Source organism: Neopsephotus bourkii, unplaced genomic scaffold (genome assembly GCF_033783945.1).
Source record: "Neopsephotus bourkii isolate Nb327-2 ecotype Australia unplaced genomic scaffold, CSIRO-AGI_Nbou_v1 NB_384, whole genome shotgun sequence".
Classification (NCBI taxonomy): domain Eukaryota; kingdom Metazoa; phylum Chordata; class Aves; order Psittaciformes; family Psittacidae; genus Neopsephotus; species Neopsephotus bourkii.
This window is the reverse complement of record NW_026900889.1, coordinates 238,575-258,856: the sequence shown is the minus strand read 5'-3', so window position 1 is coordinate 258,856 and position 20,282 is coordinate 238,575. Positions and strand designations below refer to the sequence as shown.

At 49.3% G+C, this 20,282-nt stretch overlaps 1 protein-coding gene across 4 annotated transcripts in view; it reads left to right on the top strand.

The window, feature by feature from the left end:
* The first annotated feature begins 6,344 nt into the window (after window positions 1-6,344).
* Window positions 6,345-20,282, top strand: part of IL21R (interleukin 21 receptor) — a 16,349-nt gene continuing 2,411 nt past the window's right edge. The window contains exons 1-9 of one of the 4 annotated variants that reach the window (XM_061349072.1): window positions 6,345-6,771; window positions 10,009-10,049; window positions 10,660-10,734; window positions 12,912-13,017; window positions 13,708-13,904; window positions 15,233-15,384; window positions 15,787-15,964; window positions 16,294-16,387; window positions 17,201-17,282. In XM_061349072.1, the coding sequence (XP_061205056.1) occupies window positions 10,680-10,734; window positions 12,912-13,017; window positions 13,708-13,904; window positions 15,233-15,384; window positions 15,787-15,964; window positions 16,294-16,387; window positions 17,201-17,282 (864 nt within the window). In that variant the 5' untranslated portion in view covers window positions 6,345-6,771; window positions 10,009-10,049; window positions 10,660-10,679. Of the gene's footprint in view, window positions 6,772-9,594; window positions 9,745-10,008; window positions 10,050-10,659; window positions 10,735-12,911; window positions 13,018-13,707; window positions 13,905-15,232; window positions 15,385-15,786; window positions 15,965-16,290; window positions 16,388-17,200; window positions 17,283-20,282 lie in introns of those variants that run through there. The other 3 variants (XM_061349073.1, XM_061349070.1, XM_061349071.1) reach the window with 3 other exon arrangements.

Sequence of the window (20,282 nt, the reverse complement as noted above, 5' to 3'; positions counted from 1 at the left end):
TGCCCGCAGCGGTTGCAGTGCTATAAAGCACTGGGAGGTTTCAGTGATGGGTTTCTAGCCTGAGATGATCTGCCCAGAGTGTGAGGGGTTGTGGCTTGGGCTGGCCCCAGGCTGCCAGTGAGGTGCACTGGCTTGAGCCACACGTGGGGACAGCCTGTGCTTGCAGAGCAGCCCTCCTGAGAGAGGAGCTTTGTTCCTGCCTGCTGGGACTCTCCAAGTGTGGCCCTTATAGCTAGCACAGGGCTCTTAACCAGGACAGAGAATTACTGACCATAGTAAGTATATTCTCTGTGTTTTCCAGTGTGTTTGTAAGACTGCAGTGCAAGTGGGGGCTAGTGCCAAGTTTTACCCTAGTTATAAAGCCCTTCATTACTCTCTCACCATCAGTCTACCTCAACATCTTTTACCTGGCTGCCTACCAGGTACTAGCAACCTGACTCACCATGAGTGAAATGGGTTCCTGAGAAAAGCAGGTGTATTCCCAGTTCAGGAGAAGCTAGTTCTGATACATGTTTTTCCTTTGCAGAGTGCCACAGCCTGGCCTTGTCTTTGTGAACAGTGTTGGCTCCTTAGAAATACACACCTGTGTGGAACAGCCCTTGGCAAATCCTGTCAATCGTAAGGCTTGCCATTGCCTGTGGAAAACCAGCAATAACCACAAGAGGATTTAGGATAAAGGAGGGGCCAGCTTTTTAAATAACTTGTCTCTGCATCTTGCTTTGGGACCCTGCACTGTTCAGGCAGGATGCAAGCACTTACCCATCATGAGCTACAAACTTTCATCTAAGAAAACAAGTTCTTTTAGGTGTTGCATAATAGCAAAGGGTGAGAGAACCAAATTGAGCGGGTTGTGATTTCCAGAATCCTGCTCCCTAACATTTTTCTGTGATGAGAATTATGGGACTCCTTAGTGAATAGGGACTGAGTGGACAGTTTGGTTTCTCGTAGCCATTTCTTTTCTGTAGAAAACTCCTTAAGGAGCATGATGTGTGCCGTTTGCATTTGAGCTCTGACAGAGGTGTGTAATTCTGCATACAGTTGCTTTCACAAAGAATAGGTGGTTTTGACTAATTCTCTGGGGAACTGTGCCCGTGCAGTGCACCCGCACACACAGAACATCCGTGCTGTGGACCAGCCAGGTGAGGAAGAGGGCACTGCCCAGGTACCTCGCCAGCACAGTTAAGCAAAGTTGAAGCTCTGCCTCAGTGTGTTTTGTCTGAGTACCCAGTAACAGCCATCAGCGGCACCACTGGTTTTCCAAGTCCTGAGTATTCTCATTCTTGTGACAAGCTGAGAAGGGAATGTTGAGAAGAACTTTGCAGCTCTGCTGATCTCTGGCCAAAGGTGCTTTGCTCTGTTTGTCCCTTGTGCTGTCCTGTTTCTATCTTGTCCCTCCAATGGCTTTCTACAACATGTAGTTGTCCACACAGCTGCCTTCTGCCCCACCAGCAAGACTGCAAGACAGAGAAGAAAAACTGGCTGCAGCCCTGGATGAACAGAGGTGGGAGCCAAGTGCTGCGCAGGGGCAGGAGCACCATTTCCTTTTTTGCTCTGCTGTTAACAGAACTGACCAGCTGTGAAGGAGCCCTAAAATTCTGTATACTGAATGCAGAGAGGCAGTTGTAATGGCAAGAGTTGGTAGAGTACAGCCTGTGACCTACAGCCTGTCCTTGATAGAGGGATGACTGTCCTAGACCTGTCCATGGAATGTGGCAGGCACCCTAAAGAGTTCCTGTCCCTGATCTGTGGTGGATCAGCAGCTTCCGTGGTCCTGTCTGTGCCTCACTGCATAGGAGCAGGCATTCACAGCGGTATGTTGTTTGTCCTCTGCTTGAAGGTTACTGAGTCAGTGCCTAACCTGTCACTGGGACTTTCCTACTTGCGGCTGTTTCCCCAGCTCTTAGACCTGGGGGAATTTGGTATCAGCTGAAGAGTTTGAGGTTGGCTGCTTCTCCCCAGCTCAGCCACTGCTGGTTTCACCTGCAGTGAGCCACCCACACAGCAACAAGAATTACAACAGGGTGAGAAATGCTGGAGTGCCTCTTGGGGGGAGAATTTCCACACCCAGCTCAGGGCTGTAACTGGTCCCCAGTTCTTGTCCGGATCCTCTAGAGAGTTGCTGTGAGAACCAGGTCTGCTCTGGCCGAGGTTGGCCCCAACGTCCACCCTCTTGGCCCTTGGTGAGCGAGGTCTCCAGGAGCTGGCTCTGGGAGGCTCTTGCTGGGCTGCAGTCACTGTCCAGTGCACCTGTCTGGCAGGCTCCAGGCTTGAAGGTAATGGAGGACAGTTCAGTGCTGGGTGGCACTGCCTGCCTGAGGCTCTCCAGAAGCACTCCTCCACAACGTGAGCTAGGCAACAGAGCCATCATGGGCCTTGTTTCCTGCACAAAGCAGGAATTAGGACCTGCAGTTTAGCCCCCATTCCACAGCCTTGCTCTGAGCTGCTGCAGAAACACCAGGGATTCTTCCCACCTTTGCAGTTCTTATGAGATGTCTTATAAACCTCCTGTGCTCCTCAGCAGGAAGGACCAACACATTCAGCTGCTGTTTGTATTATGTCTGTTTTGCCAGTTACCTGCCATTGGTTTAGCTTTGTGCTGTGCTTAGCACATTCCAGCTTCTCCACGCTCTCTTCCCAACTTCTGCACATGCACAGTGGCAGGGAAGGGTTGCGGAAGCCGGGGCTGTGCAGAGCAGAGCAGAGCTGGTACAGAACAGCAACCAGTGCCTCAGCTTCCTTCTTTGAGCAGGAGCCTCACACCACAAGCAGTCACTGTGAGGCATGGAAAGCCCCAGCCCCTGCTTTTTGTAAGAACAAGCCTCTGCCTCCTCTTCTTGCAGAGCACTGGAAGTGTTTCCCAGTGCTGCTTTGGGCGCAGATACACTGATGCGACACAATTCCATCGCATTAGTCCCTGTGTTCTGTTGAGCCAATAACCCCATATTTTGTCCTTTTTTAGCCTCAAACAAAGCAATCTCCTGCCTTCTGCCACTTTCCAATGAACTCCTAACACAGCGTCATAGCAAAGCTACAGCTTCACAAAAGTTGGACTGCCCCAAGAGTCTCACAAAGCCTTTTGGGTTCTCTGTGCAGGATTGTATTTTGGATTTTTGGAAACACTGGCTACTTCGGAGCAATCTGTTTCCAAGAAAATCCTGTATATCTACAATGTTGTTAGTATGCCCCAGCATCTTGCAAGGTGCTTCCCTATCTCTGCCTGTTTGTCCAGCCTGTACCCCCACCCACCTTTTCTCCTAAAGACACAGTGATGTGAGAAGCCACAGCTTATGTTAGGCCGGTTCTGTGGGTGTGGGATGGAGCCAGCGGTGCTGCTGGTCTGTGGTCTGCCATGCCATCACCTCCTGCAGCTTGCTGCTCGCCGCTGGAGGCAGCTCTGCCCTGCCAACCATTAGCTCTTGCTCTGCAAATGCCTCTGCAGTCTGAGGTTGAAGGTAGCCCCTGTGCTTTCACCCCATTAGAGGTGGCAGAGGGTTCCAAGGCAGGCTCAGTGTGGAGGGCCTGCGGTGAGAGCTGGTGGCCGGGCAAGCTGCTGCAGGGCTGAGGTGTGCTGGGCTGTGACAGCTGTGGCAAAACAAAGATCAGAGAGGCTCAGGTGGGGCTCTTGCCATAATGAGCTTTGTGCCAGCAGCAGGGTTCTGGCCTTGGTGCATCCCTGTGAGCAGAGACCTGGGGACCAGCTGGTGGATGCTGGCTCTGTGTGGGTCAGTTTCTGCCAACCTGTGTGGAAGGAGCAGAGAGTTCTGCCAGTGCTGCTGACTTGGGTGAGCGCTGGGGAATGTGTGATGGACTTGCTGACCCCATGCAGGGTCAGAGCTCTTTGGAAGCACAGACATGCAGCGTGTGACCTGGGACCAGTCTGAGAATGGCTGCGGGAGGGGAGGGTGGAGAGGATGGGGCACATCAGTTGATTAGACCAGAAAAGGCTGATGTTTAGTTTGTGAAGCTGCAGGAACCCAGCTGTGGAGCAGGGCTCCAATGGAGGCACAGGACTGCCTGTGGGCTATCTGCAGGGGTCTTGGCTCTCAGAGAATGCTGGCGTGGAGGCTGTCTTGGAGAAAGCATGCTTTCCTGTGGGCTGAATGTATTCAGCATAGTGAGGCATCTGGGAGATGCTCTGGGTTGTATGAGAGCTGTAGGTTTCTGTTTCAGATGGTCAGGGTGAGTTCACAGGCCCAGTCATTCCTGTTTCTGTTTACCAGCATGTGTCTGGTGATTTCCTAAGAGAAGATACGAGCCTCTGTGCGAGCAAACTGTTCACAGTCAAAGCTCTGTGAAGGTAAGCCCTTTTCCTCTGGCAGGAGCCAAAGTGGTGTCCTCATACTACAGCCTTCATGAAGAATGGGTTCAGACTTGATGTATAATGGGGAAAACAAGAGGCTGAGCCTTATGTTGGTGGCTACAAAGAGACAACTGGCAAAAGCAAAAGGGAGGCAGGAGGGCAGGGTGCTGGGGTCTCTGCAGGTGGCACTCAGCATTCCCCAGAGCAAAAGCAACACACTGCTTGCTCCTCTGCAGCATCCTGCCAGCTCCCAGCCTGCCAGCGGGGGGGCTTTGTTGTTCTTCAGCCTGCTGCTTTGCTGACTAACACCTCCGCTTTCTGCCTGGCTCATTCATGTTTTACCCCATTTCCTGAACTTTGAGGTGGTTTCTTCTATTGCTTTCCCTTCCACTAGAGCACTGTTACTCGTGTTTCAGCTGTTCTCCTGCCATGTTTTACTCATTGCTTAGCGTAATGTACGATTATGTTCCTCCTACATGTCACCAGCTAGTAAAGGCACCTTCGACCCTAGAGTTATACCAGCTGTGTACATTTGACAATGCAGAGGATGTTGTTTTAATTCCATTGTGACAGGAACTAAATACAGATGTGGTACTGTTTGTGTGGAATTTTCACCCCCATATCATGAACTTGGTAACTGCAAATATCACTAATTCTCTCTTTGAGGGAAAGGAAACGTCAGCTCTGGTTGTTATTTCCTCTGTGTGTATTTATTCCTGCTTATAAAAACTTAGAGATGTTGCCCTTCTAGTTGTGGCAGAATGCTCTTGGGTCATCAATAGCTTTAGCAGGGTCTGCTGCACCCTTCACACTTCTTTCTGGTGAATATGTGATTACAGCTGGGTGAAAGTTGTTGCCTCTTTACTCAAATCAACATAAATCCGTGGCAATTGAACTGCTTCAGGTCTCCAAGTGCTTTACCTTTGGGGCTGGATTCAGCTGCCCTGAAGTGTCATGGAGCCTCAGGCGTAGAGTCAGCACCCTCACAGCACAGAGCAGCTTTAGAGCCGTGTGCTTGTGGAGACAGGCACTGGGCACTGAGCCCACTGACTTGCTTTGTTCTGTGCAGGAGATGTACCTGTGCGCCAGGTGGGAACAAGTATCAGGGCCCCTAGATATCCTGCGCGTGTGTCCTACATGATGGCTCTTCCCAGGCTGTGTATGGTGGGTACAGTCCTCAGCAATGAAGGAGATCTGGTGGGTCACACTGTGCTGGGCTTCCAGCGCTCAAGAACCAGTTGGATGTTAAGTGTTTGCTTTGCAGGGGCAAGACTACTTGTTGCTCTTCACATTGGGTTACTTGTGCAGCTTCACATGTGCACATGCATGTAGTTGCACATGCACACATGTACAGGCACTATGTACTGTACTTAGACTGACCAGCCTGACTCTCCCATGTCTGTTATTTCCCTTACAGATACCTGAGGAGCCCTGGGGGCTGGGTGAGAGTTGGCCCCTACTTGGGTGTGCATCTGGTGCCTCAGGCTGCCTGGCTGGTCATGCTGTGCTGTGCTGTGCCAAATCTTTGTGTGGTGGGTGCAGCAGGGGTTGAGCACAGAGCCTGCTCACCCTGCACACAGCTTTGTGCCTGCTTCCCTGCTGCAGTCTCCTTGGGTTATTCCAGCTCCTTGTTCTTTTCCCTCCTACCACCACCCTCTGCTGTGCGTGCAAAGCCCCCTTCTAGCGCTGCTCCATTCCTTCTTGCCCAAGGACACAAGGAGCATGCACTGGACTCCTTGCAGCCCCCTTTTAGGCACACAGGGGTGGGTTGGCCTGCCCTTCCTCACTGTCAGCCTTGCAACCTGCAGAGCTCCAGCGCAGGCACGAGCTGCAGGCAGGAGGGCAGAGCAGGGCAGGGGTGAGCCCCTCTCCCCTGCAGGAGCCAGACCAGCTCCCTGCCTGTGGTCTGAGGATTGGTGCTGCTGTCCTGGGCCCAGGGGCCATGCTGGGGACAGGCAGAAGTGCAGTGCAGTGGTCCCTGTCTCTGGTACCATACACACTGTACTATATACTTAGATTTGGCCATTTAACGCCCTGACACTGATGCCTCCCCCTGCAAAGCTCTAACCGACTAGCCCCACTATGACCTTTTTGATTGGATGCTTGTGAGTTTTTGTCTGCTCTCCCACCTTTTTCTCACATGAGAGGAACAGAGCAGAGCAATACAGTAATAAATGCTGTGTGGGTGTTTAGACCCAAATTCATTGCCTCCTCTGCTCACCACATCCTTCTGTCTGCACAGTAATACTGGTACAGTGGTGACGTCAACCACCATTTATCACTGTATTCCAATACCTACAGCCCGGGTTGTGCACAAGCAGGCTTTACCCTTACTCAGTGCTCATGAGACCCACCTGCTCCCCAGCTCCTGCGCGCGCAGCATCTGCAGCTGCAGTGGTGATTTAGCCAGGCCAGGCATGGACGTGTTGGAAGGCTGAAGTGGACAGTTGAGAGGACAGGGACAGGGCAAGGTAATGTTCATGCTTCCTCCAGCTTTCCCTGCTGCCAGTTCGCTACTGCTTGATATCTGTGACTTCACTGCAAAGCTTTCTTGTAGCAGACATGTCCCTTGTGCCCCTACTGTCGTTGCTGTTGGCCTCTACTGGACAGCTAGAGAATCCTTCTGTCTCCCTGTTGCTTTGGCTTTGTGCTTAGGTGGTGGGTACACTGACAATCAACTTTTCTTCAAGAAGAAACTCTGTTTTTCATATGGGATGACTGAGAGGCTTGTACGGTTTTTGCCTGGGTGTAGCAAAGACATTTATTTTCTCATGCTTGGAAATACCGAGGGGGCTGTTTGGTTTTGTTTTTTTTTTACCTCAACTGAGTTCTTAATTAGGGTTCTTTTGGGGAAGTTTGGCAAGTATCTACATTTCCTGGAGACATTTCAAACTGTGAGCTCAGCCTGCGTCCATCTTTGGCTGCTGATAGCACCATATTACCAGATCCTTCACTAAAACCGTCTTTTTGTCTGTAAATGCCTGTCTATATTGGTCATATTTCTTGTCCTCTGGTATATCAAAACCTTGTAGTATCATTTACATGTCATCATCATGGCTTGACTTCGCGAACGAAGATTTGGGAAGGGCATTTACCCACGCTTACTACAAGCACATCTATATGAATGGCTGATCAGCTTTATTCCTGTGCTCTCACAGTGTTCCCTAGGACACTACAGAGTTTGCAGCAGTGGTGCTTAGCAGCTGTACAGTGCTTGACATTTTATAAGAATTAAATAGCTGTGTTTCAAGGATGCATGAAGCTGTCTCAGAGCCCCCATTTCACAGAGAAATTGAAATGAGGTGGTAGAAAGGGCTTTTCTAATGCCAGACAGGGAATAAGTTCCTGCCTCTGCTTGTTGCCCACTGCCATTCTTCCCTCCAAGTGAACAACCACACGAGCAAGGCACTGACACATGGAAGCAAATGGAAGAGTGTAACAAATGGAGGGATGTAGGAAAGGCAGGGGTCTTAACCTCAGGCTGGGATTGAAGCTTGCAGAGGGCCTGACTGGAGGAAGCTTCAGAACAGCGTCCGCTATCCATCTCTGTGAAGCCCTGGGGTCTTTCAGCCAGCAAAGATCACAAAGGCACTGTTCCAGAGGTGCGTCTTTCCCAGCTATTCTGCACATGCATCCGTGTCTTGTCCTAACAACCTGGAGCACAGCCAGGAGGTCAGGCAGGCAGCACTGCGCTTTCTGTGGTGCACTTAGAGGTAGCAGCGCTTTCCCATCACCCTGAGGTAGGAGAACTGTGCAAGAAGGGAGGGGTGTAAGTGCTGGACTGATCTGTATGCACTGGCAAGGGTAAGAGACGGGACAGTGGAGCCCCGCGTGAGGAGGTATTGCCTCCTTCCATCCTACTGCTTTTCTGTCTTATTGCTACTGTGCTCTTGCTCAGGAAGCTTCCTTCTAGATTACAACCTTGTATGTTAACCTCTCTTCAGTGTGTAATGGCAGCCTGTGATACCTCCATAAGACGTCTTCCTTGATGAGCTTGTTGGTTTGACTTCTTCCTGTTCGGTCCTTCCTATACTATTGGATTGATGGCACAGGCTGTTCTCTGAGCACAGGAAGGAAAATAGGGATGGCACTTCAGAGAAATCACAGTCCCACAGCTAAAACCAGCAAAGGCTTCCCTTGCATTGCTCTGGCCATTTAGGCAGGAATGGGGATAAAATAAGGGAGCTACAGAAATGGCTTGAACATGAAACACTGGGGCACTGCCAGCTGGGTGCTGAAACAAGCAGTGGGGCTGCAGAGTCCTCCTGAGGGCCCAGCCCTTCCTTCCCCTGCTGAAGAAGAGGCAGCAAGTTGCCTTTCGGCCCTGCAGGGTGGCCAGGACTGCCGAGCATGGCCCAGGTGGGCTCTGCCACGGGGCCCCGCACCACGGCCTGCGCTGGGTTGCAGGCAGGAGGGCATAAGGGCTGAGGGGAGCAGGCGGCGCGCTCGGGGGTGGGAACGGGCCCGTTTGGGCAGGTTGCTGCCCTCCTAAGGCAGGGCAGCCCTGGGGGTTCTGAGCCCAGCAGTTACAGGTTCTAGGTACTGCCCAGGGAGGAGGACGAGGTAAAAAGGCAGTGGACAAGTGCATGCATCGTGTCTCCAGGGCGAGTGACACAGTCCTGGTGTGAAATGTGCTGCAAGGAAGAGGGGCCTCGATGCTGTGAAGTCAGGACCAGAAGCTGCCTCAGGAGCCTGCCCACCTTGAGGGCGTCTGCTCTTGTGGTGCAGGCAGCCCTAGCACAAAGTCAGGTGAGAGGTTCCGGGTGGCAGGAGAGCACTCAAAGGAATGAGAATGTGGAGAAGAGCAGTGGAAGGATGAAAGGGAGCACAAGGTGGGGTTAGACAGTGGCCTGTGTCTTAGTAATCAGAAGTCACCAGAAACAGCGGTGGTGACAATCGTTACCCTACAGAGAAAACTTGAACTGGGACCGGAGGGGTCAAGAGAAGGCATCTCCTCAAGGAAGTGTGTGGTGCACAAGGAAGGGCTGGAGTGTGGGGAAGGAGCTCCTGTCCTGCTGCTCACAGCAGCTGGGGCAGGCTGGCAGGGGCCGGGGCCAAACTGCAGCGTGCGCTTCACCCGCACAGTGCCTTTGGCAGCAAAGGAGGGGCAGCAGCACCCCAGCTGCTCCCACCGCAGGCCTGCGGCCATGAGGCGCGTGGGGCACCTCCCAGCAGCCTTCCTGATGTCATCTGGACCCTGGTGCCTGAGAGCAAGGCTCAGCCCGTGCGGGGCTGCAGGGGCTTTCTGGGGGCTGCTAAATTCGTTTTGCTTTCATTATTTGAGTAACCCTGGGAAATTCTTGAGCACCACAAGTGTTCCGCGGGTGGGAGAGGCCTCGCTGCCGGTCTCTGCCGAGTGACGGCCTGCAGCTCGCTGCTGGTGCTGGGGAGGGACGAGGCAACGAGGACCTGCTCCTGCACCTGCCTCACGGCACCCGGTATCGGTATCGATACAGGCTGGGGAATGAAGGGACTGGGAGCAGCCTGAGGAGAAGGACTCGCAGTACTCGGCAGGGAGCTCATTTTGACTCTTTCTGTGCACATCTGTGTGTTTCTGTAAGTGTTAAGCGCTGTGAAAACACAGCCTTAGTGTGTTATGTGGCTTCTGGGGTTGGACTTGGAGTGGGAGCAGTGGGTTGAGCAGTCATTTGTATGCGATGCTGTTTCCTCATATTGTTGTAAACATCCTGCTGTCCTTTCCTCTGTAGGCTCTCTTCACCAGAGTGCATCAGGACAGCGTTTCCCTGAAGTGAGTACTGTACATCATTCTCTTCTGTGCCATATGGGAAGCTTTTTGGGTTTTTGACTAGTTTGCCTTGCTGGAGTGGCTTAACCAGGAACTCCATGCTTATTAAACTATGGGTAGAACAAACCAATGAGTTCTCACAAGCTGTGCTTATACAGACTCACAGTGACATTCAGACTATGACTAATTCACTGTACAGATATTGAAGCCACAGCAATGTCACTTCTCCTATTTGCAAACCATTTCTAGTTGCAGGAAACCACTGAAGAAAAAATGGGTTAGTGCTTAACCCAAGTGCCTTCCTGTTGCATGGATAGACTGTGGCTGCAGCCGCTTTCCTGCCTTCTCTGAGCACATGCTGCTGGCAATGAGTGGAGATTTCACTGACTTGGTTACTAGCAATTGGCAGGGCTGTTGGTCACTCTCCCTAACCCATGGAGTAGGTACACACAGAATGACTTCACTTTACTTTTAGACATTGAAATGGAAGCAAAATTAATTCTACCTCAACTTTTGAACATATGAGAGATGGCAGAGATGAGCTTTTAATTGTTTGTGTGGGACTTTTTAAGGTGTGTGGTTTTTGGTTTTGGTTTATTTTTTTTCCTGCCAGGACATCCAGTCAGAACCAACATGAGGAACAAACTGTGGCTCCAGAGTATTTCCTTCTTCCTCTTACTCCAGTACAGTAAGTTCCCAGCTATCTCTCGCAGGCTGTACACCCATCGGATTTATCTTAGTGGCTTATGACACAGGCCCTGCTGAGATTTGCATGCTACTAAATTGTCATGGGACAGAAAGCACAAGATAGGATACGAGGGGAGAAGGTTCCATGGGATAATGAGTTATGCAAGAGGCTCCATGAGTAGTAAAGGGCACATGCAAGGATATGCACAGCTGGGCAGAGCTCAGCCTCATACCACCCAAACCCCACCTTTGCCATAGGAAAAATTCTGGTGGCCAAGACCAGGATATCCCTGGGGCTTATGGCTGCTGTTGGCAGACCAGCCAGGGCCAGTGGAGTGAACCTCTCCTGGTCCAAGCCCCCTTGCTCAGGGCTGCACCGTGCAGTCAGTGTCATTCCCCCCAACCCCCTTGCTGGTTCCTACTCACCAGGCAAGCTCCAGCTGACTCAGAGCTGACTTTCTGAACAGGTCAGCTGGGCAGAAAAAGGCAGCTATAGCAGTGTCTGCAGGGAGCAGGTACAAGTTTAGCTCTTCTAGGCAGAGCATTGGACCTGCTCTAAACCAAAATTAGCAGAAAAGATGAATTCCGAGGTTTATCTTCCTGCCATACAGGACCATTGTGATGTCTGATCTGAATTTTGTGTGACACTAGCCAGGGAATTATCCTCTACTAATTTCAGTTTGGACTAAGCTAGAGTCTTCTATTAAAAAGTGTTTGATTTTTGTTTCTGATGCTACCAAGGATGGACAATTCATCCTAGGTCAAACTGGGAGTGGGACACTTAATTATTTCCTTCACAGTAAAAATCTGCCATCTTCTTAATTTTGTTAACAGATTCTTGGCCAAAGATACACTTGCAGTTTACCAGCTACCTAAGCATAATAATCCATTTGACTGATGAACATAATAGCATAGAAGAATACTAATTAGCTATTTTATGAGATTATTAATCTCATAAGGCTGGGAGCAGTCCTGATGGTGGGGGGGACCACGTTACATGGATGCAATGACCTTGACATCTTTCCCTGGATGATGACAATTTTATTCCCATAATAATAATAAGGGGTGATAACTTCACATGGGAGAGATGAATAGTCACTCCAGCAGGCATGGTTTGCACCAGCACCTCCTACAGGCCTTTCCTCACTAGCGTAGTAGCAGTGTCTCGTGTCAGCCCAGGATGCTGTCAGGAGAGGACTCACCAATGCAGACATTTCTCACCATGCTGCTGTCTGCTCTGCCATGAAATCCAGGGAGATAACTTAAGTGTGTTATGCACAGAACAGCAGTGCTGTTGTACAGTACACTCCAGATACTGATACATGAGCAGAGCTCCTGCAGAACAATTAGAAGAGCATAAAAACTGCTTTGTGAACACTTTCAAATTAGCTCATTTTCTTAATGACCAGCATAAATCCAAGCATTTCCTCTCAAGGTCTCTTTAGAAGTCTGTTTCAGTTTCAGTGGTTAATACATTGTGCCTGTCACTTTAATATCAGAATGATTTATGGAAGTTCTAGTAACTACAAATTTGCAATAATTTTTTTTTTCCAAAATTCCATTAAAAATATATCCGAGCCCGTGGAGCTGGACATGAGAAGTAATGATGCTGCAGATAGCAAGCTATAGAAACATAGTACACAGAGAGCATGGTAAAGAAAGAATCACTAAAATACTACTTTTAAAAATGTGCAAAATGCCCTGTCCGTGTCATAAATGAAAACAGCAAAGAACAGAACTCGATTTAGGAAATGGTATCATTAAAACTGTTTCAATATGCTGCTGTTTGTGATGGGGTAGGCATGCCTTGTGCTGCATAAGCCAGGGCTCTTGCAGCAATAGTACGAGACTCTGCTATAGTGACTGTATAAGAGGGGACAGAGATAATTTTGGCAACTCAAGCACAATCTGAGCAGCTCCTGCATGCTGAGATGCCATTTGCTGCTACTGCATTTTTAATAGATTTTTGTTTGACACTTATCTTGCTGTCAGTGACTTGCCTCCCTGTAGAGGTGAATACATCATGCACTCTAAGACTGGAGACTTCTGGGGAGGGCTGTCACAGAGTCTGTTACCTTCAGATTTAGTGAGAGCCCTGAGGACTCTGTGTATTGATATAAAGTTCTGCTTGCTTCACCATGGAAGTTGATATTGTGTTTTCTCTTTCCCAACCTACAGCTACATGTTGTGAAAACCTCACTTGTTTTGTGGACTATGTACAGACGCTGTCCTGTGTCCTGAGGAATGACTTGTGTGTCAGTTCATATAACCTCACTGCAACATGGTGCGTCTCAGTAGGATGAGTAAAGTGAAGTTAGCAAGAACTTCTAACATGATCATAACACAGCAGTGTCCTTCTGACCCCTTTGTTAGGTAGAAATCTTGTTCTTGCTGCTATGCTGGGTTTTTTGTTAGGTAGAGATCTTGTTCTTGCTGCCATGCTGGTTTTTACTTGGTACTTCACACTCAAGTTATCAGCTGGCATCTCCCTTGGCAAAGGATCCCTGGTTCCTGTGTCCACTGACTACTCTGCTTGCCACTGACTGCTACACTGCCTCTGGTTTCTTTGGCATTGTTTTCTCTCCTGCCCTGAGAATATCTTGCCTTTTGCTGCTGTTAACAATGGACTTTCACTCCTGTGTGCTGGAAGGGCTCCTGAGTTTGTCCAAGCTTCATGCGGCTGCTGCTCTGCCCCAGCAAGGAAGTGGGTGCAGTCCTGAGCTGGGTAGCCCTGGTCAGCAGCTTTCCTTGCCACAAACACTTTCCTACTGCTCTCAAAGATCTTAAGCTGAACAAAGAGAAGGGCAGGGGGATGGACAGACAACAGACAGACACAGAAACTGTCAATGTTCAAAGATATATTTTTATTTGAACATGTTGCTTCTATTTTCTCATCATTTCTGTGCCTGGTGCTTTAGTCAAACTACAGCATGTAGCAGATGTGGACTTGTTTGGTTTTTTTGATGGTTTTTAGGGTTTCCGAGGAAGTTCCAGAAAACACTGTGGCTGCCTGCAGTCTCCTGCAATTGTCCAGGAACACCAGTCACACAGAGTACGTGTGCACTGTGGATATGACTGAACTGCTGGCAGATATCAAAGTCCAGGTGGATGTTACAGAGACAGCTGATAAGCAGCATGTGATTTCCAATGGCTTTTATATGTCTGAGAACAGTAAGTAGAAAAATGGTGGATTTCATAAATACTGTGTGGCCTTGTACCTGTCTCCTAGGTAGTCTGGGCAAGGAGCAAGCATGGCAGGCAGTGCTGGGAGCCTGTGTTTGGTGTGCACTCATCTACGCAGCACTGTGCTCTTATTGTAAACTACAGAAACCTTTATGCTTGCGGCTGAGCTTAGGGCTGGCTTGGTCCCAGCCTTTTTGTGGGGTATTTTTTTTCCCCATGAAGCAAGAGTGATAAATGTCTACCTTAGACCAGCCTCATATGTAGACTATGCAGGTGTTTGTTCTTGGCTAGAGCCTGAAGGCCAGGAGGAATTGCTTTAGTTGCAAATGCCACAGATGTCCTCACAGGAGTCCCAAAAGGCTCTTGCAGTGGATACCTGAACTAGCATGACGTTGTGGGTGGCACAAGGTGTCCCAGACATAATGGATGTGCCAGTTCTTTCTGGAGTAACTCCAGACCATCTCTTCTGCATGACAGGAGATTTGGATGCAGCCCTTTGGTTGACTTGGTGGAATGCTGGTGTGTTCCGAGTTGTGCAGCAAACTGTGACGAGAAGGGGTGGTTAGCCAGGCAGACAGGCGCTGTGTGGCCCTGTGAAAAAGGAGTTATCTACTTGGATTCTTCTCAAAGTAAACTTTATTTGAGAAGTCTCATCTCTTTAAAAAATACCATTACATTTCAGGAAAGCATCTTGTCTCCATTGACAGACTGTTGTGGTGCTTTGCATGTCTCCTAGATGTCCCCATACAAAGGCATCATAGCTTAGTGATGGACCATGTAGACCTAGGGCTGGAGTTTGTACATTACTGCTTTTGAACATATGAAAACAGCCTGCAAGGGCTACAGAAGCTTGTCTTTTAGGCACTTATGACACAGGGATTTGCACTGAGTTTACGCAGTGTCCACTATCGTCAGCTTTTCCTGATGTCTCTGTTACACTGAGGGATATTTCCCTAACTGTGAAAGTGACTATGACTACACAGAATCCTCCTATGCCATGGGAAGAACAAGGTGCTGTACTCTTTATGTTTCCCAGCTGGTATTAGCCCCTTGTGCTATCTTCTCCTGTCCCCTAGGTGATGAGGAGGTTCAGAGACGGGCAGAAGGCACGTTTAGAGAGACATGCTGAGGTGTGGGATTCCGTGCATGGCGGCCCAGCCTGAGAGGCAGCAGTGGTGTTGATGTTGTCCTGTGGAGGGGGGCCCCACCCTGCCAGGGCACTTTTGCTCCCTGCTTGCTCTGCATTACTGGTACTATGCTGAGCCACCTCTTGTCTGCAGTAATGTTGTGAAGGGTAACACCATCCTGTCTTTCAGTCAAACCACAGCCTCCATTCAATCTGACTGCTGTGTTCTCAGAAGGTTACAATATTTCTTGGGAAACCATCTACCAGAACTTTCCTTTCTACTTTTTGAATGAGGAGCTGGAATATCAGCTGCGTTACAAGAGAAGGACTGACACCTGGGAGGTGAGATGTCAGTTTACCATCAAGTAGGATGTAGTAGCAAAGAGAGGGCCCTCACACCCAGGACAGAAGCACCGGTGGGGAGGAGGGTTTTCCTGGTTTGGAAAAGGCATCTCCTTGCTTGCCGGGACTGAAAACAAGTAAAACTGAAAAAAGAATTGAGAAGCTGTTTAAGAAGTACTAGGTCCTGTGGGGAAGGCTGACAGTTCATTTACTTCTCACGCTGTCCTGCATGGAAGGATCCCTGAGGGCCCCATGCAGCTGCTGCCCAACCAGAGCACAGCCTTGCAGAAACAACATGAGAGCAGAGGAAATGACTTTGCGGGGCTCCTCGCTGGGCAGCAGTGAGGGTAATGTAGGAGCAGTCACTCCAGCCCTCAGTGTTTGGTGTTTCGTCATTCACAGACTTGGAAGACTAAAGCTGTTCATGAAGATAGAAGGACACTGGTAATTCTGCCACGGGAACTCCAGGCGAACACTGAGTACGAGTTCCAAGTGAGAGCCAGACCCCGAGAAGGCACTAGTTATCATGGATTTTGGAGTGAATGGAGTCGTCCGCTGATGTTGACAACTGGCCCTGCCGGTACATACAACCAGCTCTCCTTGCCCTTCCTGCCCAATGGCAGAGAATACTTCCAGAACTCTAATCAAATTTAATTAATTAGAACAAATAGTCTAGTAAAGACAGGCATGCTTATGGATGCTTATGCATGGTTTGCTTAGTGAGTACGTAAACCCCAGGGCTGGGCTGATATGTGCTGTCTATACTGACCTTTTCACTGGCCTTCAAAGCCTAGTCCCTAAGAGAAAGTCTGGCATAGAAGCTGAGGTTGTCTCCTTCCCATCTCTTGCTTTTTGACCAGGGTAAAAACGCAAGGTGAGCCTGAATGATCCTGTCTCTTTCTCTAGCAGTGACACAGACAGCAGACATGGGATGGCTGCTGCTGTTGGGTGGTGTCGTGGCAATCACTGCCTCAATCACAACATTTCTGGCCAAACAGCAGAGGTAAGAATGCTTCAGGAAGCTGGAGTAAATACTACAATTATGTTGCTATAGGTGGATTATTCACATGCAGCCTTCTTTGCATCTTGTGTATCCATGCACAGACAGGAAAGTATGGTCTCCAGCTGATGTACTGCCAAGAGCACCTTGCTTTTCTTTGGGACTCTGCTGCTATTCAGCTGGCTGGGACAAGACAATAGCACATGGGGATGAGAAGGGGCTACCCAGCTTCCTGGGCTGTTCTCCTGATCCTGTCTGTGCTCTGCATTTGCCAGACAGGAGCAATAGCCATGGCTGGCCTGTCCCTTTGCAGAGCTGACCCAGGCTGCTCAATGCTGGCTGAAGGCTCCCTAATTTTCAGAGGGTCAGGTGCCATTGCAGAGGGATGGGGTGCCTGCAGCACAGCGGGAATGGTGCTGGGCTGCTGCACCACAGAGCTGGCACAGCCCCTGTACACTAAGAAGCGCACAGGGCAGAGTTCTGGCCTGGAGATGCAGACTAGGGGGAGAGTGAGGGGAAAATGCATTTCCAGCAGCTTGTGCCTTTCCAGGAAGGAAAGAAAAACCTCTTTCCTTAGCGTGAATATTGTGTGCACAAGCCTTGAGGGCTGAGGCCCACCTCTTGTGAGGCTCACAAGAAAGGCCATTAGATGGCTCTGATAGCACAAGACATCCTTGGATCCTCAGCCACCTGCTAACTTGTGAGGCCAGTGAGGCTGGGCAGGTGACTGCAACTGCCTGAATCAGACCTGGAAATCCCTTGTTTTGCATCTGTAATGTGTACTTAACCACAAAGCCTTTCTCTTTTCTCTTCCAGATTATGGAAGAAGATGGCTTGCATCCCAGACCCTGCTCCCTTTTTCAAACCACTTTACCTGGTGCATAATGGAGATTTCAAGGTATTAATGGGCTACACAAGCAAATGGAGCACATGTCAAAATTAAACTAAAAATCCCATCATGCTGTCCTGGGCAAGGGGTTCTTATTAGAGCAGTGGGAGGTGGAATCTATCTCAAGGGAATACCAAACAGTTCCAGATATAAGGACTAGCACTCCAGTGTTTACTCTGTGCCATGAAGGCCTTTATGTCACATCCGTGCTGCTTATTCCCTGTAGGTTTCAGTGGGTGAGCTGAGCTCATATATAATCTGTGAAGCCTGGAAACCTGAAGGGAGTGGACAAAGAGATACCAGGACAGTAACTGGGATTTTTCCAAAGCTCCAGTCCCGCGCTGCATCAAGGCCATGGAGCAGACTTCACTGTAGAGCCATCTCTTACTCCAGCCTCTGCCCATGACATGAGCTCAACATCAAGACTTGTAGTTTCCTCTGAAGAGTCACTCGTACAGACAGTAGCTCTGCATATCATCCTAGAAAAATGGCTAGAGCTCTGTGGGCAGATAACTGCTGTGTGATAGTACAGTGCAGCTGCCTCCCTGTACAGGAAGTGTCTTTGAGTAACCTTGCCTAGCCTTCCCAAATTCTCTTCCTATTTAACAACAGCCAAACTTGCTTATGTGGCAAAATGGTTTGCAAAGACTGCAGAGTTTGCTGGAGTTCTTAGGCTACAAAACTAAAACCACTGAGCATCCATAAATAATGGTTGTATTAAGCTGAACAGCAGCTCACGATGCCATTATGAAACTGTAAATTTCTGTCATGTCAGTGCAGACTTCACTGCCTCTTTCTGAACAAGTTCCTGTTGCTACAGCAGCACTGACCTGAGACACTTCACTATCTGCTTTTTGTTTCTGCTTTTTCTTAGACCCTCTGGGAAAGGAACACCATCTGAGCCCTTATGATCTTCATGTACTTTCCCACTGCTGTATGGCTGATGTTTGCAGTTAGGTTAAGCAAGTAGTCTTGGAGAGTTGCCATTCAAGCTGAAGTTGGCAGCGGCTGCCTCCCTTCCTGCCTGCCTTCCTCTTTCAGCCTTATTATGGCTTCCCATATCTGCTCCAGAGGGGCACTTGCATCCTCTTGTGAGGCAAGTGGCACTGGTTGCTCCTGGGGAAACGATCCAAGACCAGGTGGACTCTGTGGGAATTCCTGAGTGTCACAGGCTCTCTAGTGCTCACAATAGAAGTGGAAGCACCCTGCATGCCAAGAGCCACGCTCCTCTCGGGTTGAAGCCATATAGGGGTTCTCTGTTCTGTGGGCATTACATTCTTGCTAATTGCACTGTTCAGTGCTGCTGAGAAGGGATTGAGCTTCAGTTGCTTCTTAATAAATGTGCAGGTGAAAGCAGCACAGCATCTTGCGCTGTTGCCCCCACAGCCACAGCACAAGATGCACCCGCTGGGGCTGTCAGAGGATGTGGTGACATCACTAATACATGAACAGACTCATCCCTTTCAGCTGGCAAGAAACCAGTTGATGCAGGGCCTGTTCAGCTGCACCCTGCCTGCCCCAGAGCAAGTGGTTAGGTTATGTCTGTGAATAATGATCAGCAAATTACAGTAGTGATGCTCTGCAGACAAGAGTCCTGGACTGGGTAGGAAGCAGTGAAAATGTTATAGGAAAAGTTAAGACCTAAAGAGAGAAGGGAAGGCAGAGAAACATTGTTTACTCTTGTGTGTACACAAGATCATGTTAGGCAGGAGCTTTACAAAGGCATTTCCTGCTGTTTCTTCAAATAGCCTTTTGCACCTCAGATACCTTTCTGTCCATTACAGTTTTAATAATAAGGTCTTCATTGCTTAGGTTAAAAATAAATTAAAATAGACTTGGTGCTTCCTACTGTAATGAAGACTCCCATGCTCTGTCTCAGAGGGTAATAGGCTGTGTGAAGATGTTCTCTTCCCAAATTCTTTGCTCATGTCTAGTTACGCTGAGTGCGATTTGTGCAGGAGGCTGATAGGATTAAGGCAGTCTGGCAGCAGTGGCAACACACAGCTCTCATGCAGCTCTGTCAGAAGCCTTCACTGTGTTTATGAAGCCCAGTGTTGTTACCAATGTTACACAGGGCAGGAGGCTACCATCTGCATGCTTATGACTGAATGCCTCTAAGTCAGAATCCTGCCTAGATGTTTTACACTGCTGCTGTTGTGTGGTTGCAATAGTAAGAGATTGACCCAGGAGATGATAGTCTTGTTCGGCAACATCCTATGTAACCAAGCAACCTTTTCCAACAGGATTTGCCTATCCCACATTGCCCTTTTAGCCCTCATCATGCTTGTAGTAAGCGTGGGTAAAGCCCTTCCCAAAACTTCATTCATGAAGCCAAGCCATCAATCGATCACAGAGCAGAAAGTGGTGCACTTAGGTAGGCCTGGACTCCGCTCAGCCATTAGGCAAGTCTCAGACAGGGAGCAGAACCAAGTCTTGAGTCTGGGGTGAGCCCAGCCTTTGGACTGCAGAATCCTCTAGTGGGACTGGCATTTATTAGTGACACATGCCTAAAGCTTGTTGTGGTCTGAGTGTCTGATTCAGTGACTTCTAAAAGAACAGAAACTTTTACTTGGTTCTTAGATCAGAGAAACCCAGAGGTGCCTTTACTCACACATGTGACTGAATGCAAGGGGCTCATGACCTAGAGGTAATACAGGGCAGAATGTAATACTAATGGTGATACAGAAGGGCAAGATTCAGTGTGCGGCACTCCCTAATCATCTCAGTAAGAGTAATCTGCAGAGGCAGTGGTTACAGCTCTTTGAGGTCTCCATCCCCTGCCTATTCCTGCTTCCTTCTTGTCACTGTGGGAGAAAAGGTTGGTCTGGGGCATGGTTGCACAGAGAAGATTGGGAGCAGCCTTGCCTTGATCCCCTTCCCAGGGAACTCGGGTGAGGGAAGTGACAAAGCAGGGCTGTGTTGTCGGGTGCCAGCACAGCACACCTGGTGGGAAGCTGACCATCCTTCCTGAGAGAAGCAGTGTTCAGGACAAGAGGGCAGAGGAGACAT